We start from the raw sequence: 15,404 nt of genomic DNA, 5'->3' as shown, positions 1-15,404 counted from the left end.
TATGCGGTAATAGATCCTATGGCAGTGGGGTGGGTTGATGTTTAGCCTGATGTAGAGGGCAATCAGGGTACGGGGTGTCAAGATGCCTTAGGAGCAAGCCTCATTCAAAGAGCCCACAATCTGGTGCAAGAGACCAATGTCAACAGACAATGACCGTGTGGAGTGCTGGAGCGGTACAGGTCGGGCTCTTAATTGCTCTTGGCAGATAGTTTGTTTCTTACCAATTGAAAGTTTGTAACAACCCTGTGTTGAGCAAGTCTATTCTCAGACATCTCAAACCTCTTCTCGAGGCACACTTAATAGATTGCAGGGGTTTGTGGAAACATAATTTGTATCTATCTATCTCTCCACACACACTGGGAAAGCAGTCAAGGCTGGAGTCTCATTTTATTGTAGTGGTCTGGAACTGAGTACTGTATATTCTCGTGGTACCCCAGCGAGGTGTAACATCTCGCGGGTGATTGCCGTTCCTCCGCTGTTCATTCAAAGCCCAGCTGACACTGCAGGGCTGTGAATATTTGTTTACTCACATCTAACCAATCAGAGCCGTCCTATGACATGGATGGCTCCAAGTCGCAGAAGCACCCGTAGTGATTCACTTACGCTGGCAGCTGAACTGGTACTTATGTGTCTGTGGCTGCGCTCTGTCTCTCCCCTTTGGTCTCTGTGTTAATTCACATCCTGCATTTCCCACCCTAGGCTTATACTCGAGTCAATCAGTGTTTCAGGTTTCCCAGGTAATAATTAGGTGCCTCGGCTTATACTGGGGTCGGCTTATATTTGAGTATATACGGTATGTAACGTCTCTGAGATATGCCTCTATTTTATATCACTATGATATATAATGCCAGTCAAGTACAGTAATAATAATGGTAAATATTCTTATGTTGAACACATGGCACTGTGCTCAGTGCTTTACATACGTTATCGTTTCTACCTTGACACCAAGCGCTATCCTTAGCTCTAGATCAACAGATGAGACATTCAGGGATGTCTGAGGTCCCGCCTCTACTCAGTGGAGGAGCAGGGAGCCCTGGTGGCACTGTGGGGTAAGGATCGGCCTGTTATCCTTGAGGTTGGCAGCTCAAACCTGCCAGCTCCTCCCAAGTGAGGTCAGGCTGTCTGCTGTCATAAAGAATTACAGTCTTGAAAACCGGAAGAGTCACTAGGAAGCATAATCGATGAGGCGGCAGTGGTTTTTGTTATTGGTTTGTTTGTTTGTTTTTAATCAGTTTTATGTAGGAGTCTAGAGCCTACACCCTCAACAACTGTGCTACATTGCTTGTGACTGATATGCAGACAAGGGCATGGGAGCCTAAGAGAGGGAGCACCCCAGTTCTCTCTTAAGAAATCAGGGTAGACTTCCTGGAGGTGGTGTGGCCCCTTATGTCTCTTCCATACGGACCTAAGAAGTGCAGGTCTTCAGGGACCCTCAGAGGGCGGAACTGAGGTGACTTGGTCACAGTGAGTTGGGCATGCCAACCCCTCTGAGGACCAAGCCAGAAGACTTCCGGGCTCCTTCCCCCACCAGCATCTCCTGGGGCCCGCGGGCAGACACATGAGCTCAGACGGATGATGGTTGACAAGACCACATGACACTGGGCCCTGCGCTGGGCGAGACCCGCCTCCCCTGCAGGGCGGGGCCTGCAGCACTGACCGAGGCATTGACCTCCGCAACAGAGGCGTTCTCCTCTTCACTCAGCAGGAGCTGGAGGACTCGCAAGGGAGGCTCTGGAGAGGACATAAGCACGTTCACAGTCACCGTACGGCTTCCCCAGGCCGGCCCCCTTCCACAGGAGGCTGCTGGAGGACTCAGGAGAAGTGGCTAGGCTACCGGACTCTCCTGCAGCCGAGGGTTCCACCCTTCACCCTTTCCCCTGCAAACTGGACAGGTCAGTGGTGGCTGCCTCCATGTCCTGTCACCTACAGTTCCCCATGGGCCGTACCGTGAATGTGCTTGGCTGCTCTCTGAAAGGATGAGCTCACCCAGAGATGCCTCCGAAGGAAGATCTGGTAATCCGTTTGCCCCCAAGCCAGCCATCGAAAGCCCCAGGGAGCACTTGACAGCTCTGACTCACCGGGGAGCAACCTGAGGAGGACCATCTCCACAGCGATGGGTTTAAGAGGAATTTTGCATTCTCTCCCCTGGGAGGCTGAGCCCCTTCACTGGGGACCCCTAAGTTTCCCCCAAAGGGAGGCTAAGAGAAATGGGGGGGCATCTGGTTGTACCTGAGCTGATGATGGGGGTGAAATTGTTCCCAGCCAGGAAGCAACGGGTGTCGATGAAGGCTGGGGGGCACGTGCAGGTGGGCTGGCAGGCGGGGCTCTGGGAGAGGTAGCAGTGGCCATGGTTGTAGCAGTGATTTGCCGGGCAGGGCGGCTTGTTCTGGCAGGAGAAAGAGCTCTCCAGAGCTGCAGAGGAACAAGGGCACACACATACCATGGCAGCAGCAGGCAGCGGAGCCCCCAGCCCACGAGAGCTCCTCCACGCGCCATCCAATCTGCACTCTGCTCCTGGGCTACGCTGAATCCCAAATCCTCCTTCTCTCCAGGCATGTCTCCATTTGACCCCCCTTTTTCCCTCTGCCCCAAGCCCATGGCCTGTCCTGGAGGTGATGTGACCCCTTATGTCTCTTCCATACGGTACTAAGAAGTGCCCCTCTGCCCATGGCCTGTCCTGACTCCTGGGAGGAGGAGTCTGAGGGCCTCCGCTGGCCTCTGGTGCTCAGTGCTGTGGGCCACCCCTCCCTCCTCCTCCTCCTGGTCCAGCCCCTGGCCAGGCTTTTGCAAGGAGTTTCCTAATGTCAGCATTGCAGGGTGGCTGGCCCTGGCCCCTCCCCCAAGCCTGTACAACTTCTCCTGCCATCAGCCACTCCTGCCCAAACCCTCCCAACACACACTCACCTACACAGAGCCGAACGTTCTAGAGGTGGCTGTCCTAGGGCCTTGCGCTGCTGCTGTCCCCAGAACCTCATCCCACCAGGGCCCTGGCCACAGCTCACCTGCACAATGAATGCCATTCCCAGTCATGTTCTGAGGGCAGGCACCACAGCCCTGCTTAGCGGTACAGTAGACGCCCGGGAAACACTGCTCACATGGGTCCCTGGAACGTTCACAGTGGAGACCAAAGCTCTTCTCCCCACACCTGCAGGCGGCCACCTGGAACAGAGAGCTGGTCACTGGAATAGCTTGGAGCTGGAGCCATTGAGAGTTACTGGTCCCAGTCTGAGACTCCATGAGTCCCGAGCCTCTGTCTTAGATCAGCCAGCATCTTCTGAGCACCGTCCTTGACCAGACTCCAAAGGGCACCCAGCCCTCCACCACTCGGCCTCCTGCACCAGTCTCTGCCCGGAGGCACTAGGACTTGGGCCATCTCTGCTCTCTTTTCATCTATCTATGCCCACTCATGCCCAATCATTTTGCTGGAAAGTCCTCTCTAGGATGAGATAGAGTCTACATTCGTGCGTACATATTTACTTACATACCTACATACCTAACTTACTATCTCTAGAAAACTGGATCTCACAATAAGCTGTGGTTTCCGGACTCCACCTCCCCCTGCGGACTCTCAACCACAAACCCAGAGCTCACTGCTCCCACAGTGAAGAAAGAGGCACTCACCCCAAATGTGACCCAAGAAAGTCAGTGGGGCAGGGAATCTCCTCCCACTCCCTGACTTCTCTCTGCTGGTTCTCCTACTGAGCTGCTTGGCACTCTCCCTGCAGTACAGCCCTTTGGTACTTACAATCCTACTGCCCCAAATGAATACTTTGGGATTTTAGAATGATTTTGTGATTTTTCCTTTATCTAGCTATCTATTTATTTTCTCTCTTTTCTGCCTTATGGCTGCCTTCTCTTTGGCCATTTTCATGCCTCAGGATGCATGCATGTGTGCACCTACATGTGTGTGCACAGGTGCCTGAGGAGTGGAAAGGTGGCAGGGTTTTGCCAGGTAACCCTTTCCTTTCTGGGACCCCCATCCAACTATAAAAGGGAGGCTGGATTCACGGATTGAGGACATGTTTTGTCCAGAAACTTAAATGGAGGGTTTCCTCCAAACTGGAAAATAGATTTCTCTTTTAGCTGGAGGGGAAGAGGAAAGAGGGAATGCAGCAGTTCGGGGTCCCAAGACCAGAGGGGACCTGCTCCTCCCTTCCTGACACTGTGATGCTCAGTCCCCCAGGGCAAATGGCTGAGTGGTGCTTCTAGGCAGATGGACTGGAAGCTCCTTAGAAGCTCCGTCAGCTCAGACCCAACAGACCCCTCCCAGGGCCACTCAGGACAGACAGCTAGTAGACTCGCAGCCACACAGGGACGTGCCCGCCCTGGGCACCAGTGCCATGTTCTGGGCTGTGCAACTGAGAACCACTGGGCAACTCTAAGAAAGGCCATAGCAGAAGTTTCTGGCAAGCTTCATTTGAAAAAAATTAAACAGAGGCTGAGCTATAAACCATAAAGCAAGCTATAGTTCTGCCACATGTGAGCATGTGGCTGAAATGGGTCCCTATTCTCATCGCTGTGTCCCACAGCTCCACTCCATCCTCCACATGCGCCTTCCCCAGGGGAGCTGACACACACCGTCCCTGAAGTGCCCATGGCTCTCTCCCCAAATGCAACCGTCTAGCACTTCTACTTCCCAAAGTGCACACCAAAGGACTTTTAAAAAATGAGGGAAAATGGAGTAACAAGACCATGACATTTTCCCCATGAACTTTTGGAAGCCCTTTCCTATTTTGGGAGACCCCAAATAATCTATTTACTTTAATCTGCTTTTTGTTTTCCCCTCTGCCACCCTCCGGCCAGCACTCACCTGGAGGGAAGAATTGCCCACCCTACTGGTCTGGTTGTATATGCACTGGTCCTCTGCACTGCAGAAGCAGGCCACAACATCGGGCTGGCATGCAGACGACAAGTTGTTCTTGGCGTTTCTTGCTAGAATCTCCAGAGTGAATGGTTTCGGTGATGGTGTCCAGAGCAGCGTCCCATTCTCTGTCCCAGGGAAGGTAAGAGCACTGAGAGCCTGCAAGCCTCTGTCCACTGCCTGACACATCCTGGGACTGGTCTCAGGGTCTTTAATGCCCCATTTGCTAGGGACGCACCATCCCCCACTCCTTAGACTGCCTCCACAATCTCATTGGGGGTTTCTTGAGCAAGACTGTCTTCCTGGTACAATACTGGTCATGCTTTCAGCTGGAGGTGGTACCCGCTCACTCACTGATTGCAGGCAGGGACTCTACAGAGCAGAGGAAGGTCCCCCAGAAGAGACCCCCAAAGGCAACCCTGCTTGGACCTGCCCCAAGGTGGCACATCCTGGGGAGATGGAGAATAAAGACAACGGTCATCCCAATACACCCCCTTCATCCTTGTCCTGGTTGTCCTGGAAGTTTGAACAGCCGTGTCAACATCAAACTGTAGTGTAAACATGACTTTTATGTGTGTTCACAAGCCAAACCAGTCATCCAGTCAATCCCACAGTGAGCCTATGTAGGACTCCTGAGACTATAGATCTTTGTGGGAGCAGACAACCTCATCTGTCTCCATGGAGTGATTAGTAGATCTGAACCACCAGCCTTGCAGTTAGCAGCCCAGTGCTTTTAACTCATGACTTGAATAGAGTTCCTTTTAACCTACAGTACCAGGAAACCAAACATTCCATGTGACTCATGTTATTGTAACGTTCAGTTTAGAGTCCGGATCAGAACTTGAACTATCTCTAAAATATGCCTGGAAAATTCCATTATGTATGAATTCATTATTCTAGCAAATGGTTTGAACATCCCCCTGTACCCCCAGTGGCTGCCATCAAGTCAGTTGTGACTCACAGAGCCCCTGAGCACAACGGAAGGAGACACTGCCTGCTCCCACGCCAGCCTCACACTGATCTTTTGCCTGAGCCCACGGTGGCAGCCCCTGGGTCCGGCCATCTCACTGAGGGTCTTCCTCGTTTTCACTGCCCCTCCGCTTTACCGAGCACGGTGTCCTCCTTCATTGACTGGCTGGCCCTTCTTAATAACGTGTCTACAGACTATGAGACAAAGTCTCATCATCTAACTTGTCAGGGACAGTCTGGTTGTACTACTTCCAAAAGTATATATATGTGTGTGTGTGTGTGTGTACATACATGTGTGTGCATACACATATGCATATATATGCAAATACAAACAGATAGACAGACACATGTATATTTCAAGTAGTTGGTGGAAAAATGAAATAAATTAATGGAACTTCTCCAACTCTTTGAAATCGTTTCCTATGTGCACGTTCTTCTGATCAAACCTGTCACATATCTCAGGAAAGTAGGAAAGGCTCTTTACAGCGCAAAGGCTTGAAAGGAGCGGGCAGAAGGGAACTCATGCGCATAACCTCTAGCTTTCACTCTTCTGAAAAGGACTCTGATGGAGAGAAAACTATCTACTGATGTTATTATCTGTCATCGGGAGACCAACACCCGGAGCAGAAGAGACGCAAAAGGGTCCTCTCTCTTGTGTGCAGAGAAATCCATTGCTACTATTCACTGGGTGTAGTGGTTATGCATTGGACTACTAACTGAAAGGTCAGCAGTTCAAAACCTCTAGCTACTCCTCAGGAGAAAGACGGGCCTTTCTGCTCCTGTAAAGGGTCACAGTCTCAGAACCCCCCGGGGGCAGGTCTTCCATGTCCTATAAAGTCGCTATGAGTTGGAATTGATTCAGTGTCAGTGAGTGACTCTGACTCGTAAGGGGGTCACCTACCAGAATGAAAGGGTCACCGCTACGAAATGTTGGCCCTGCGCACGACAGGAGTGACACCCGTCACATGGATGCAAGCTTACCCACAGCTTGACTGGCCGCCCCAGTCAAGAGTCCTTACCAAAGAGTGTGAAACTAGGAGAGTTGTTTCTGAGAGAGAATGTGGTGTGCTCGGAGTCGCTGGTATACTGAAACCGCTCCGTGCGTTCTTTGTAAGCTGTAAGCACGCGCTCGCCCTCAATCGAGGGTGGGAACTGATCTGAAACACAAAGAGCAGGCGTGGGGTCTGAGGCAGGACGCTCCCATCCTTACAGCGTCTTTCGCTTGCTCTTGTCCTCTGCTTTGTCGGAGGCACTCCCAGGACCGTGTCGCCACTCTGGGAGCTGGGTTAGTTTAGGTGCCTTCTCTCCCACCTATCAGAGCAGAGTGAGGCTGAGTTGCCTAAATCATAAGCTTCTCTTCTTCTCTGTCTCCCCTCAAATACGTCATACTCCTTCCGGAACAGAGCGCGGTTCTGTTGGACGGGGCGCAGTGACTCCGAGGCCAGGGTCCCTCAGGCCCCTACAGATGCTTCCTTACCTTCGCTAGGGGCCTGCCACCCACTACAGCGAGGGCCCAGGGCAGATAAGGTATTGCACTTGTCAGGAAATAACAAGGTAGTGAAACGTTTTCCACTGGTCTCTGTCCTGTAGAAGCCTGCTATTTCTGTTGGCTCCTTGGCTCCTTCATTCATTGCTTAACAAGTATTTATTGAGCACCTACTATGTGGCTGGTCCTGCTCTAGGTAGAGAGGATGTATCCATGAACAAAACAGACAGCCCTCTGCCCTTGGAGAGTTGACACTCTTGTGTGTGTGTGTGTGTGTGTGTGTGTAGGGGAGGGGGCAGGGGAGAAGAAAGAATAAAAAGAGATACACATAAAAATGTGAGGTAGGTCTAACTGCTAAGGAAGAAAGAAAAATGAAGCTGGGAAGATGAGTAGAATGTGTGAGGGAGATAACGGAGCCCCAAAAGGCCTCGCTGAGAAGGTGGCATTCAGACGAAGATGTGACGTGTGAAAGAGGTGAAGCATGAGCTTGTGGCCCTCTGAGGCAGGGCCTTCCAGGGACCACCAAGCAAAACATGTAGAACAACAACATGTGCCCACAGGTGGGGTGCCCAGAGCCGGCGGTGAAGAGTGGGGTGGGGATGTGGGGGGGGTGAAGGTGCGCTCAACAAATAGTAGGCAGGAGCATGAAGAGGGTCTTGAAGGTTGTCATCAAGACTAAATGAGCTGGGAGGTCATTGGAAGGTTTTGAGCAGAAGAGACGAGAAAGATCTGTTAAATCAATGGTTCTCAACCTTCCTTATGCCACTACCCTTTATTACAGTTCCTCGTGTTATTTTATGGTGAGCCCCCAAACCATAAAATTATTTCATTGCTACCTCATAACAGTCATTTTGCTACTGCTATGAATCGGTGACACCTGTGAAAGGGTCGTTTGACCCTCAAAGGGGTCATGACCCACAGGTTGAGAACTGCTGTGTTACATGAACAAAACCGTGAAGTGCCATGGAAGTGGGGCTTCTGATATGCTCCCCAACTCTGGGCACAACTCTCAGCGGCTCATGCCACTCACTGAGTGTGTCGTTCATCTGCTGGAAGTTTCTAAGAAGCATCCTCGTCTCTAGCCCAATGTCCTTCCCTATGGCCAGAGTGTCAAAGATGCACTGAGCATCGCCATGACACTGGACGGCCAAGTTTTGATTCAAGGAGGTGTTTCTCAGCTGGTGAAGGAAGACAGGGGTGAAGTTGGCAGGCAGCTTATCGGTCCTTTCTCCAAGGAGACTTGTTCCATTAAGTTTCCCTGTAACACATAACACACGATTGTGATGGGGTGGGACTCAGGTTGGCTTTCTGTTGTATCCACCCCTTACCCTCACTTGATGTACCCTTGGGGCAGGGGCGGAGGAGTGTGCAGGGGACAGGATGACCCTGAGTTTCTGATCCAGAGACCCGGTTCCTCACCTTATCTCCCAAGCACAGAGAGGAACGTGGGATGGGGGTAAACAAAACAAAGCAAACAAACAAAACCCATAAACAAACACAAAACTACCTGTCATGGAGTCAGTCCCAACTCAGAGTGACCCTGCAGGACCGGCAGAACCGCCCCGTGGGTTTCTGAGATGGCAACTCTTGACAGGAGTAGAAAGCCCCATCTTTCTCTCAAGGGGTGGCTGAAGGCTTCCAAGGGTTAGTCTTGTGGTTAGCAACCCAACTCTTTAAAAGGACACCACAGGGGTGGGGTGGGAAAATCTGGGGTGCCAGCATACTCCTCCGGGTCTCCTCCTGGCTTTCCCACCCACCCTTACAAAGGACAGCGGTGTGATTCCCATAAGGGTCTGAATCCCAAGAGTCTATCTTTACCTGGGTTGACCTTGCCCCGCCCCATCCACCCCGAGGACTCAGGCCAGACTTACAGGTCATTCCGTAGTGAAAGATCCTCTCCTCAGAGCTCTCTCGGGGGACAATAGTGCTATTGGGCATCCTGAGATCATCATCTGGGTTATTGTTCCAGACCCCTGCGAGCAGAGAGGGAGGTCAGGCCTGTCACCCTTGCATCATGGCTGTCCCTTCCGGGGAAGCACCCAACAGATCATATTCAGGTCCATTTCACCTGTCCTTGGCCCAGTCCTCCAGGAGGAGAGGACCCCGACCTCATTCCCCTTTCCTCTGCTTTGGTGAGCAGGGGAAGAAGGTACAGAGAAAAACGGAGGAAGAAAAAGGATTCAGGGCGGCACATAGAAAAGACATGCAGGGCAGACAGGGAACGGAGGACAGAGGGTGGGTGGCTGCTTCCAGCCCTCCCTCCAGAGCCCATTCTGGAAGCTCTGTCAGCCGCCCTGGAAGCTGGAGCTGTAGTGGGAGGACAGGAGTTGAGATACCGCTCTTCCCTCCCAGCCAGCCCCATGCCCTGAGGTTCTGAAAGAGGACCAGGTTGGGATGTCCCCAGCCTGAGAGGTGAAGAGACTGTTTTCCACCTGGGGGGCTGAGCTCCTACTGCAGCCACTGCCTCCGAGGCAGAAGCTGACCCCTTTCTTACCCAGGAGGCCCTCCGTGTGGTTCTGATACTCCGCTGGAAGATTGGAGGAGGCATGGAGGATGTTGGAGAGCGCGCTCACTGAGACGGTCACCGTTCCATCAAAATTGGCCGACACCAGGGAGCCATTGCTGGTCAGAATGATTCCAGTGGTGTTGAAGACCCTCTGGCCTAGGACATTGGGAGACAGATAGGTGAGACTATAGGTGTCTGGGAGTGGTGGTGGGGGGATGGGTCTGTAGGGTGCTAGCAAAAGTACATGGGATCTCTTTCTAGAGTGATGAAAAGATGCTCAAACTGACTATGGTGATGATTGCACATATCTGTGAATTGCAGCATACTAGGAACCATTGAATTGTTATTTTTAGTGGGTGAATTATGGGGTATGTATACTCTATTTCAATAAACCTTTTACACAAAAGAAGATGAAGCAGCAGAAAAGAGGAAGAAGGTGAAGAAGAAGAAGAAGAAGGTGAAGAAGAAGAAGAAGAAGGTGAAGAAGAAGAAGAAGAAGAAGAAACCGAAACCAGCCAGGAACATTGAAGGCCTAGGACCTGATGGTCCTGCAGGTTCATGGGGCAGAGAGGACACTCTGAGAACAGCCCTGGGATGTCCTGGGTGGGGGGAACCATCTCTCGTGACCCTGTCCCAAACACCCACACGATCTTCTCCCTGGGGACTCCCTGGGGACTGAGCACTGGTTATCAAAGGAGAGGACCAGCGCTGGAGGGAAGATAGGAATGGAGGGAGTATGCAATGCCGTGTTCCTGAGGTGAAGCATCTACTTGGTCGTAGCCTTCTCTGCTCTGTCCTGACCCTGCCCTGCTGCTGCCTCCACATCCCAACACATAGCGCCCCAGGGCGCTGGGCACCCCACGGGAGAGGGTGGCTTACCACTCCCCCCAGCCTACCTTCCGCGTCTTCACCGTTGGTCTTAAAGGTCACCGTCTCGTTATTGAGCTGAACATGGATTTTGTTGTTGGACTCCAGAACCCATCGAACCTAGGAGGGAAGTGGAGAAGTAAGCCGGACCCGAGCCTGGAGGAAGCCGAAGGTGACGACGACGAGGCTGCGTGTGGCAAGGAGGTTTCGAGCACTAGCATCTCCGAGTGTCTCCCTGGGGCTAGGCTCTAGGTGAGACACATTTCTCTGATGCTCTCATTTACATTGCACCACAGCCCTGAGAGGAAGGGAGTCTTGGGATCAGAGACTGAAAAGCACTTTTCCAAAAGTCGCACCTTGGGGAGCCAGGATCCCAAACTGCTGCCTCAAGAACCTGCTCTTCCCGCCAGGATACTAGTAGCAGCTAGCCTTCTCCCCGCCCTCCTGTCTCCTTCCCCTGCCTTTTCTCACGCGCCCCCCCCCCTGTTTGCTCCATTTCCTGTGGAAGTGACCTCGGGGCTCTCTAGGGGGCATGCAGAAATGGGGCTCTCTAGGGGCCGTGCAGAGGTACCCTGGCTCCCTTTCCTCACCGTGATGGGGTCCAGCCTGCTGGACTTGTACCGAGCAGCAAAGGCAATGAAGTTGGTGGCCTGAATTGTGCCAGTCTGGGCGGTGCGGCCCTCCAGTTGGAAAGAGGAATTTCCGTCCTGGGCCCGGACCAAAAGGAAGTCCCCCAGCCCATTGAAGGTGTAATTGACACCATCCAACGTCATGAAGTGAGGGTCCCCAAACATCCAACCTGGCAAAAAGGAGAGAGACTCCGTTGGCGTGGCAGACCAGCGGGAGGGTCTTGCTGTTCACTGCCATGGCATTGGCTCCGACTGGGGCTGCACCCCGGTCAGGGCCCCGGGTACGTTTGAGTGCACTCTTGCTGCTCTCAAGCCTGATCCGTCTCAGGGAAGCTTTACTCCTTTCATCCACCCTCTCCCAATCATGCTCTCTTTCCCTAGTGACCGGTCCCTAGTGACTGACCACACGCCTACAGTAGGCAAGCCCCAGTCTTGTCATCCTTGTTCCTAAGGAGTGTTCTGGTTCTCTTTCTTCCCAGACTGCCTGGTTCATTCTTCATAGTTCACAGTATAGTCCACGCTTTCACGAATGCCATTGTCTGAGTGCGTCGATTCTTCCTCTGCTTCCCCTTTGCATCGGCCACCTTTTACAGGGGCTGAGATAGCCAGCCCCGTTCCCCTCGCTCCCCAGACAAGGCATTGGCCCTTAGATCAAACCTGGGGAGATGTTCACAGAACAATGAAATCTTCTTCAGGAGTCTTTTTGCATGTTTGGGCCCCTTAATCCATTTATGTTTTTTCCTTATCCCCCGCCCCCCGTTCTCAACCCCTCCCCCATGCATGCCCCTGGTACAAAGCCCCTCCTATTCCCACAACCACCACCCTGGAATCATCGCCAGCTTCTCTGTGGCTACAACTTTAGTCCAAAGGCAATGCTTCCCTGGTCCAGCCTCCATGAACCAGGCCCAAGAAGCCAGCCCTCCCCGGAGGCCCTGCCTCACCTGGTCGGGGAGGCCTGTATCCGGCACAGCTGACACGGGGCTGCCTCTGCTGGTACAAGGTGCAGAAGAAGGGCTTGTCATTCCAGCGGCAGCACCAGTTCTGCGACTCCAGTTCCTGGCCTGGGGAGAAGCACGGCATGTTTGGGGAGATGGGGACAGTGGAGAAGTCACTTGAAAGACTGGACAGGTCAGCATGATGTGACAATAGCCCAGCTTTGGAATCAAGCACCTCTAGGTTCAAAATGCACCCTGCTCGATGGCCTTGGGTGACTGAACTCCCAATTACTGTCTTCCTGGCAGGTTTGCCGGACAAACCATCGTGCAGCCCAAGGCCTGGCCCACAACAGTAGGAGCTCAGCGAGGCCCCTTGGTGAAGACTGTGCGAAATTCCACTTTTCCCAAAGGGGTCAAAATGGGAAGGGGCAGAGTATGGTCTGGGGACTAAGGCAGCTGCAACGGGATTGAACCAAGACTGGAAGGCACCCTGGGCCCTCCGTGCACATGACCCTGTGCTCTGCAGCTCCTTTCAGGGCCTCTGGGAGTAGCTAACTCTCCATCTTTGTCCACCTAGCCCGCTAATCTGGGTGGTGTGAAGGGATGGGGGACAGACGAGCCCACTTTTACTTCCCTGGACAGATGCTTCCACTTTGGGCTGTGGCGATGGGGCCAAGTGCAGACAGGCCACGAAGGCCTCCAGTCATACATTCGTAGACTATCAGACCCAAAAGGGACACTGAAAGCATTCTCCCTTTACAGATTTGGAAACTGAGTCTCAGAGAGGGAAAAGAATAGGGCCAGGAGGCCCATCGTCGGCGTGGTGCCCAGGGTTGACATCTGGTTGGAAAGGGTGGTTGGGGTTTAGCGGAGGTGGGACATACATACCAAGCTGCCAAGGACCCTGCACTCTCCAGCCTTCTTGAAGTTCTCCCCAGGGCCCATAACTGCAGCACACGCCCCCGCGCCAGGATGAGAAGCTGCACAGTTGCCGGCTGCCTCTGCCCCACCAGCCTGCAACAGGTCCAGACACAGTGCAGTCAGGCCGTGGTGAGGTGCAAGGGGGAAGGACATGCATGTGGACTCTGGGGAGAAGCTGAGGGTGCCTTGGAAAGGGCAGGGGAGGGGTGATGGGCAGTGGGTTTATACAGCTCAGGAAGCATACCCAAGAGACAGGAAGAAGGAGTCACCTGGGTTGGTGGGCTGGAATCGTAAATCCCATCGTCCTTGCTGCCATGAGCAAGGGCAGGAGATCTGGTTCGAGCCCCAGCTGGGCCACTGAGGCTGTCTGTTCAGCCACTGCAGGCACTTGAGCCGGTAGTTGGGCCTTTCTCGCCTGTGTAGCACATAGAACTGCAGGCCCTGGAGGCCTGGGGAGCAAGCAGAAGGAGTCATCACAGGGCCTGCGCTTCAGGCTCTATTTCAGCGCACACGAAAGCTTAGAAACAGGCGTTCACACCTTGCCCTCCGTTCTCCGGGCAGCTCTTCTTCTTCTTTTAAGTTATGTACAGATCATTAAATAACACAAGCTATTATTCATAAACACAATAAACTACAATGCGATGCCGCTTTTCCCGCACTGAAGAGGCAGCCATGAAAAATAAACACCCGACTGCAGCTGGACGCCTGTCCTTCCCTGGGGGAAACAGGGTGGGGGTCCTCGAAGAGGTGAGCATAGAAGGACCACATGGCCTAGCAACAGCAAGCCTGGGTATAGTTCCAGAAGATTGCTCCTGTAACCCAATAGTTTTTTAGCCGAACACAGGTCATTTTAGTAGTGTGTTAGTTTCTTTAAAAAAAAAATCATCTTATCACAATCTATCCATCCATCCATTGTGTCAAGCACATTTGTACATTTGCTGCCATCATCATTCTCAAAACATTTCCTTTCTATTTCAGCCCTTGGTATCAGCTCCTCAGTTTCCACCCCCTCCCTGTATTCCCTCCCTCATGAACCCTTGATAATTTATAAATTATTATTTTGTCAGGTCTTACACTGTCCGACATCTCCCTTCACCCACTTTTCTGTTGTCCGTCCCCCAGGGAGGAGGTTATATGTAGATCCTTTTAATCGGTTCCCCCTTTCTACCCCATCTTCCCTCCACCCTCCTGGTATCGCCACTCTCACCACCTGGGTCCTGAAGGGTTCATCTGTCCTGGATTCCCTGTGTTTCCAGTTCCTATCTGTACCAGTGTACATCCTCTTGTCTAGCCAGATTTGTAAGGTAGAATTGGGATCATGATAGTGGGGAGGATGAAGCATTTAAGAACTAGAGGAAAGTTGTATGTTTCATTGTTGCTACACTGCACCCTGACTGGCTCATCTCCTTCCCGCCACCATTCTGTTAGGGAATGTCCAGTTGCCTATAGATGGGCTTTGGATCCCCACTCCACACTCCCCCTTATTCACAATTATATGATTTTTTGTTTTTTGATACCTCGTGATTACACAGGCTGGTGTGTTTCTTCCATGTGGGCTTTCTTGCTTCTGAGCTAGATGGCCGCTTGTTTACCTTCAAGCCTTTAAGACCCCAGACACTATATCGTTTGATAGCCGGGCACCATCAGCTTTCTTCACCACATTTGCTTATGCACCCATTTGTCTTCAGGGATTGAGTTGGTGAGGAAGTTAGTTTATTGTGACAGCCTGGCCAATAAACACATGTGGGATTAATTGAAGGATGAAGAGATGAATGGCTTGGTGAACCTCGTCTTTCTTGTCTCTCCCTCTTTGATCATTGGACCAGTGTGCGGCTGCCTTGCTTGTTCTGTGCCTCAATTTGCAAGCTATACTACCTGTGGGACACCTAACCCATGGACTGTGTCACTGTAGTTTGAGGTTCCTTCAAGACCTGCTTTGCCACACAATTGGAATTTATATCTCTTGAGCTGGGGACTGACTGTTGGTGACCTGGCTGACTGTTGGTGACCTGGCTGACTGTTGGTGACCTGCCTTGCTGTTTGCTGCCTGTGCTGGGATAGCCGGAATTTTCTCTACAGAGGACTACCTGGTGGCCCTCAAAACTTGAAGGACTGCGGGTGTCTCACAACTCTCTCACAGGAGTGAGTTGCACTGAGCCATTTGTACTGCTTTATAATTTAACTGTTCATTTCTTGAACAGATTATAGATTATATATCTATCTTTCTGTA

General features: G+C 52.2%; 1 protein-coding gene across 1 annotated transcript in view; it reads right to left on the bottom strand.

Annotated features, from left to right (window-relative positions):
* MUC4 (mucin 4, cell surface associated) overlaps positions 1-15,404 on the bottom strand; it is a 64,340-nt gene that overhangs the window by 6,846 nt on the left and 42,090 nt on the right. The window contains exons 8-20 of the mRNA XM_075557162.1: positions 13,444-13,623; positions 13,142-13,267; positions 12,260-12,379; positions 11,280-11,488; positions 10,719-10,809; positions 9,811-9,978; positions 9,188-9,289; positions 8,347-8,574; positions 6,850-6,987; positions 4,811-4,989; positions 3,003-3,159; positions 2,230-2,412; positions 1,658-1,731 (exon numbers count right to left, since the gene is read on the bottom strand). Coding sequence (XP_075413277.1) covers positions 1,658-1,731; positions 2,230-2,412; positions 3,003-3,159; positions 4,811-4,989; positions 6,850-6,987; positions 8,347-8,574; positions 9,188-9,289; positions 9,811-9,978; positions 10,719-10,809; positions 11,280-11,488; positions 12,260-12,379; positions 13,142-13,267; positions 13,444-13,623 — 1,955 coding nt within the window. The remainder of the gene's footprint in view (positions 1-1,657; positions 1,732-2,229; positions 2,413-3,002; positions 3,160-4,810; positions 4,990-6,849; positions 6,988-8,346; positions 8,575-9,187; positions 9,290-9,810; positions 9,979-10,718; positions 10,810-11,279; positions 11,489-12,259; positions 12,380-13,141; positions 13,268-13,443; positions 13,624-15,404) is intronic.

This window comes from Tenrec ecaudatus, chromosome 8 (assembly GCF_050624435.1).
Source record: "Tenrec ecaudatus isolate mTenEca1 chromosome 8, mTenEca1.hap1, whole genome shotgun sequence".
In the NCBI taxonomy this organism is placed as follows: domain Eukaryota; kingdom Metazoa; phylum Chordata; class Mammalia; order Afrosoricida; family Tenrecidae; genus Tenrec; species Tenrec ecaudatus.
Note: the sequence above shows the minus strand (reverse complement) of the source record. Positions and strands in the feature narration are given on the sequence as shown.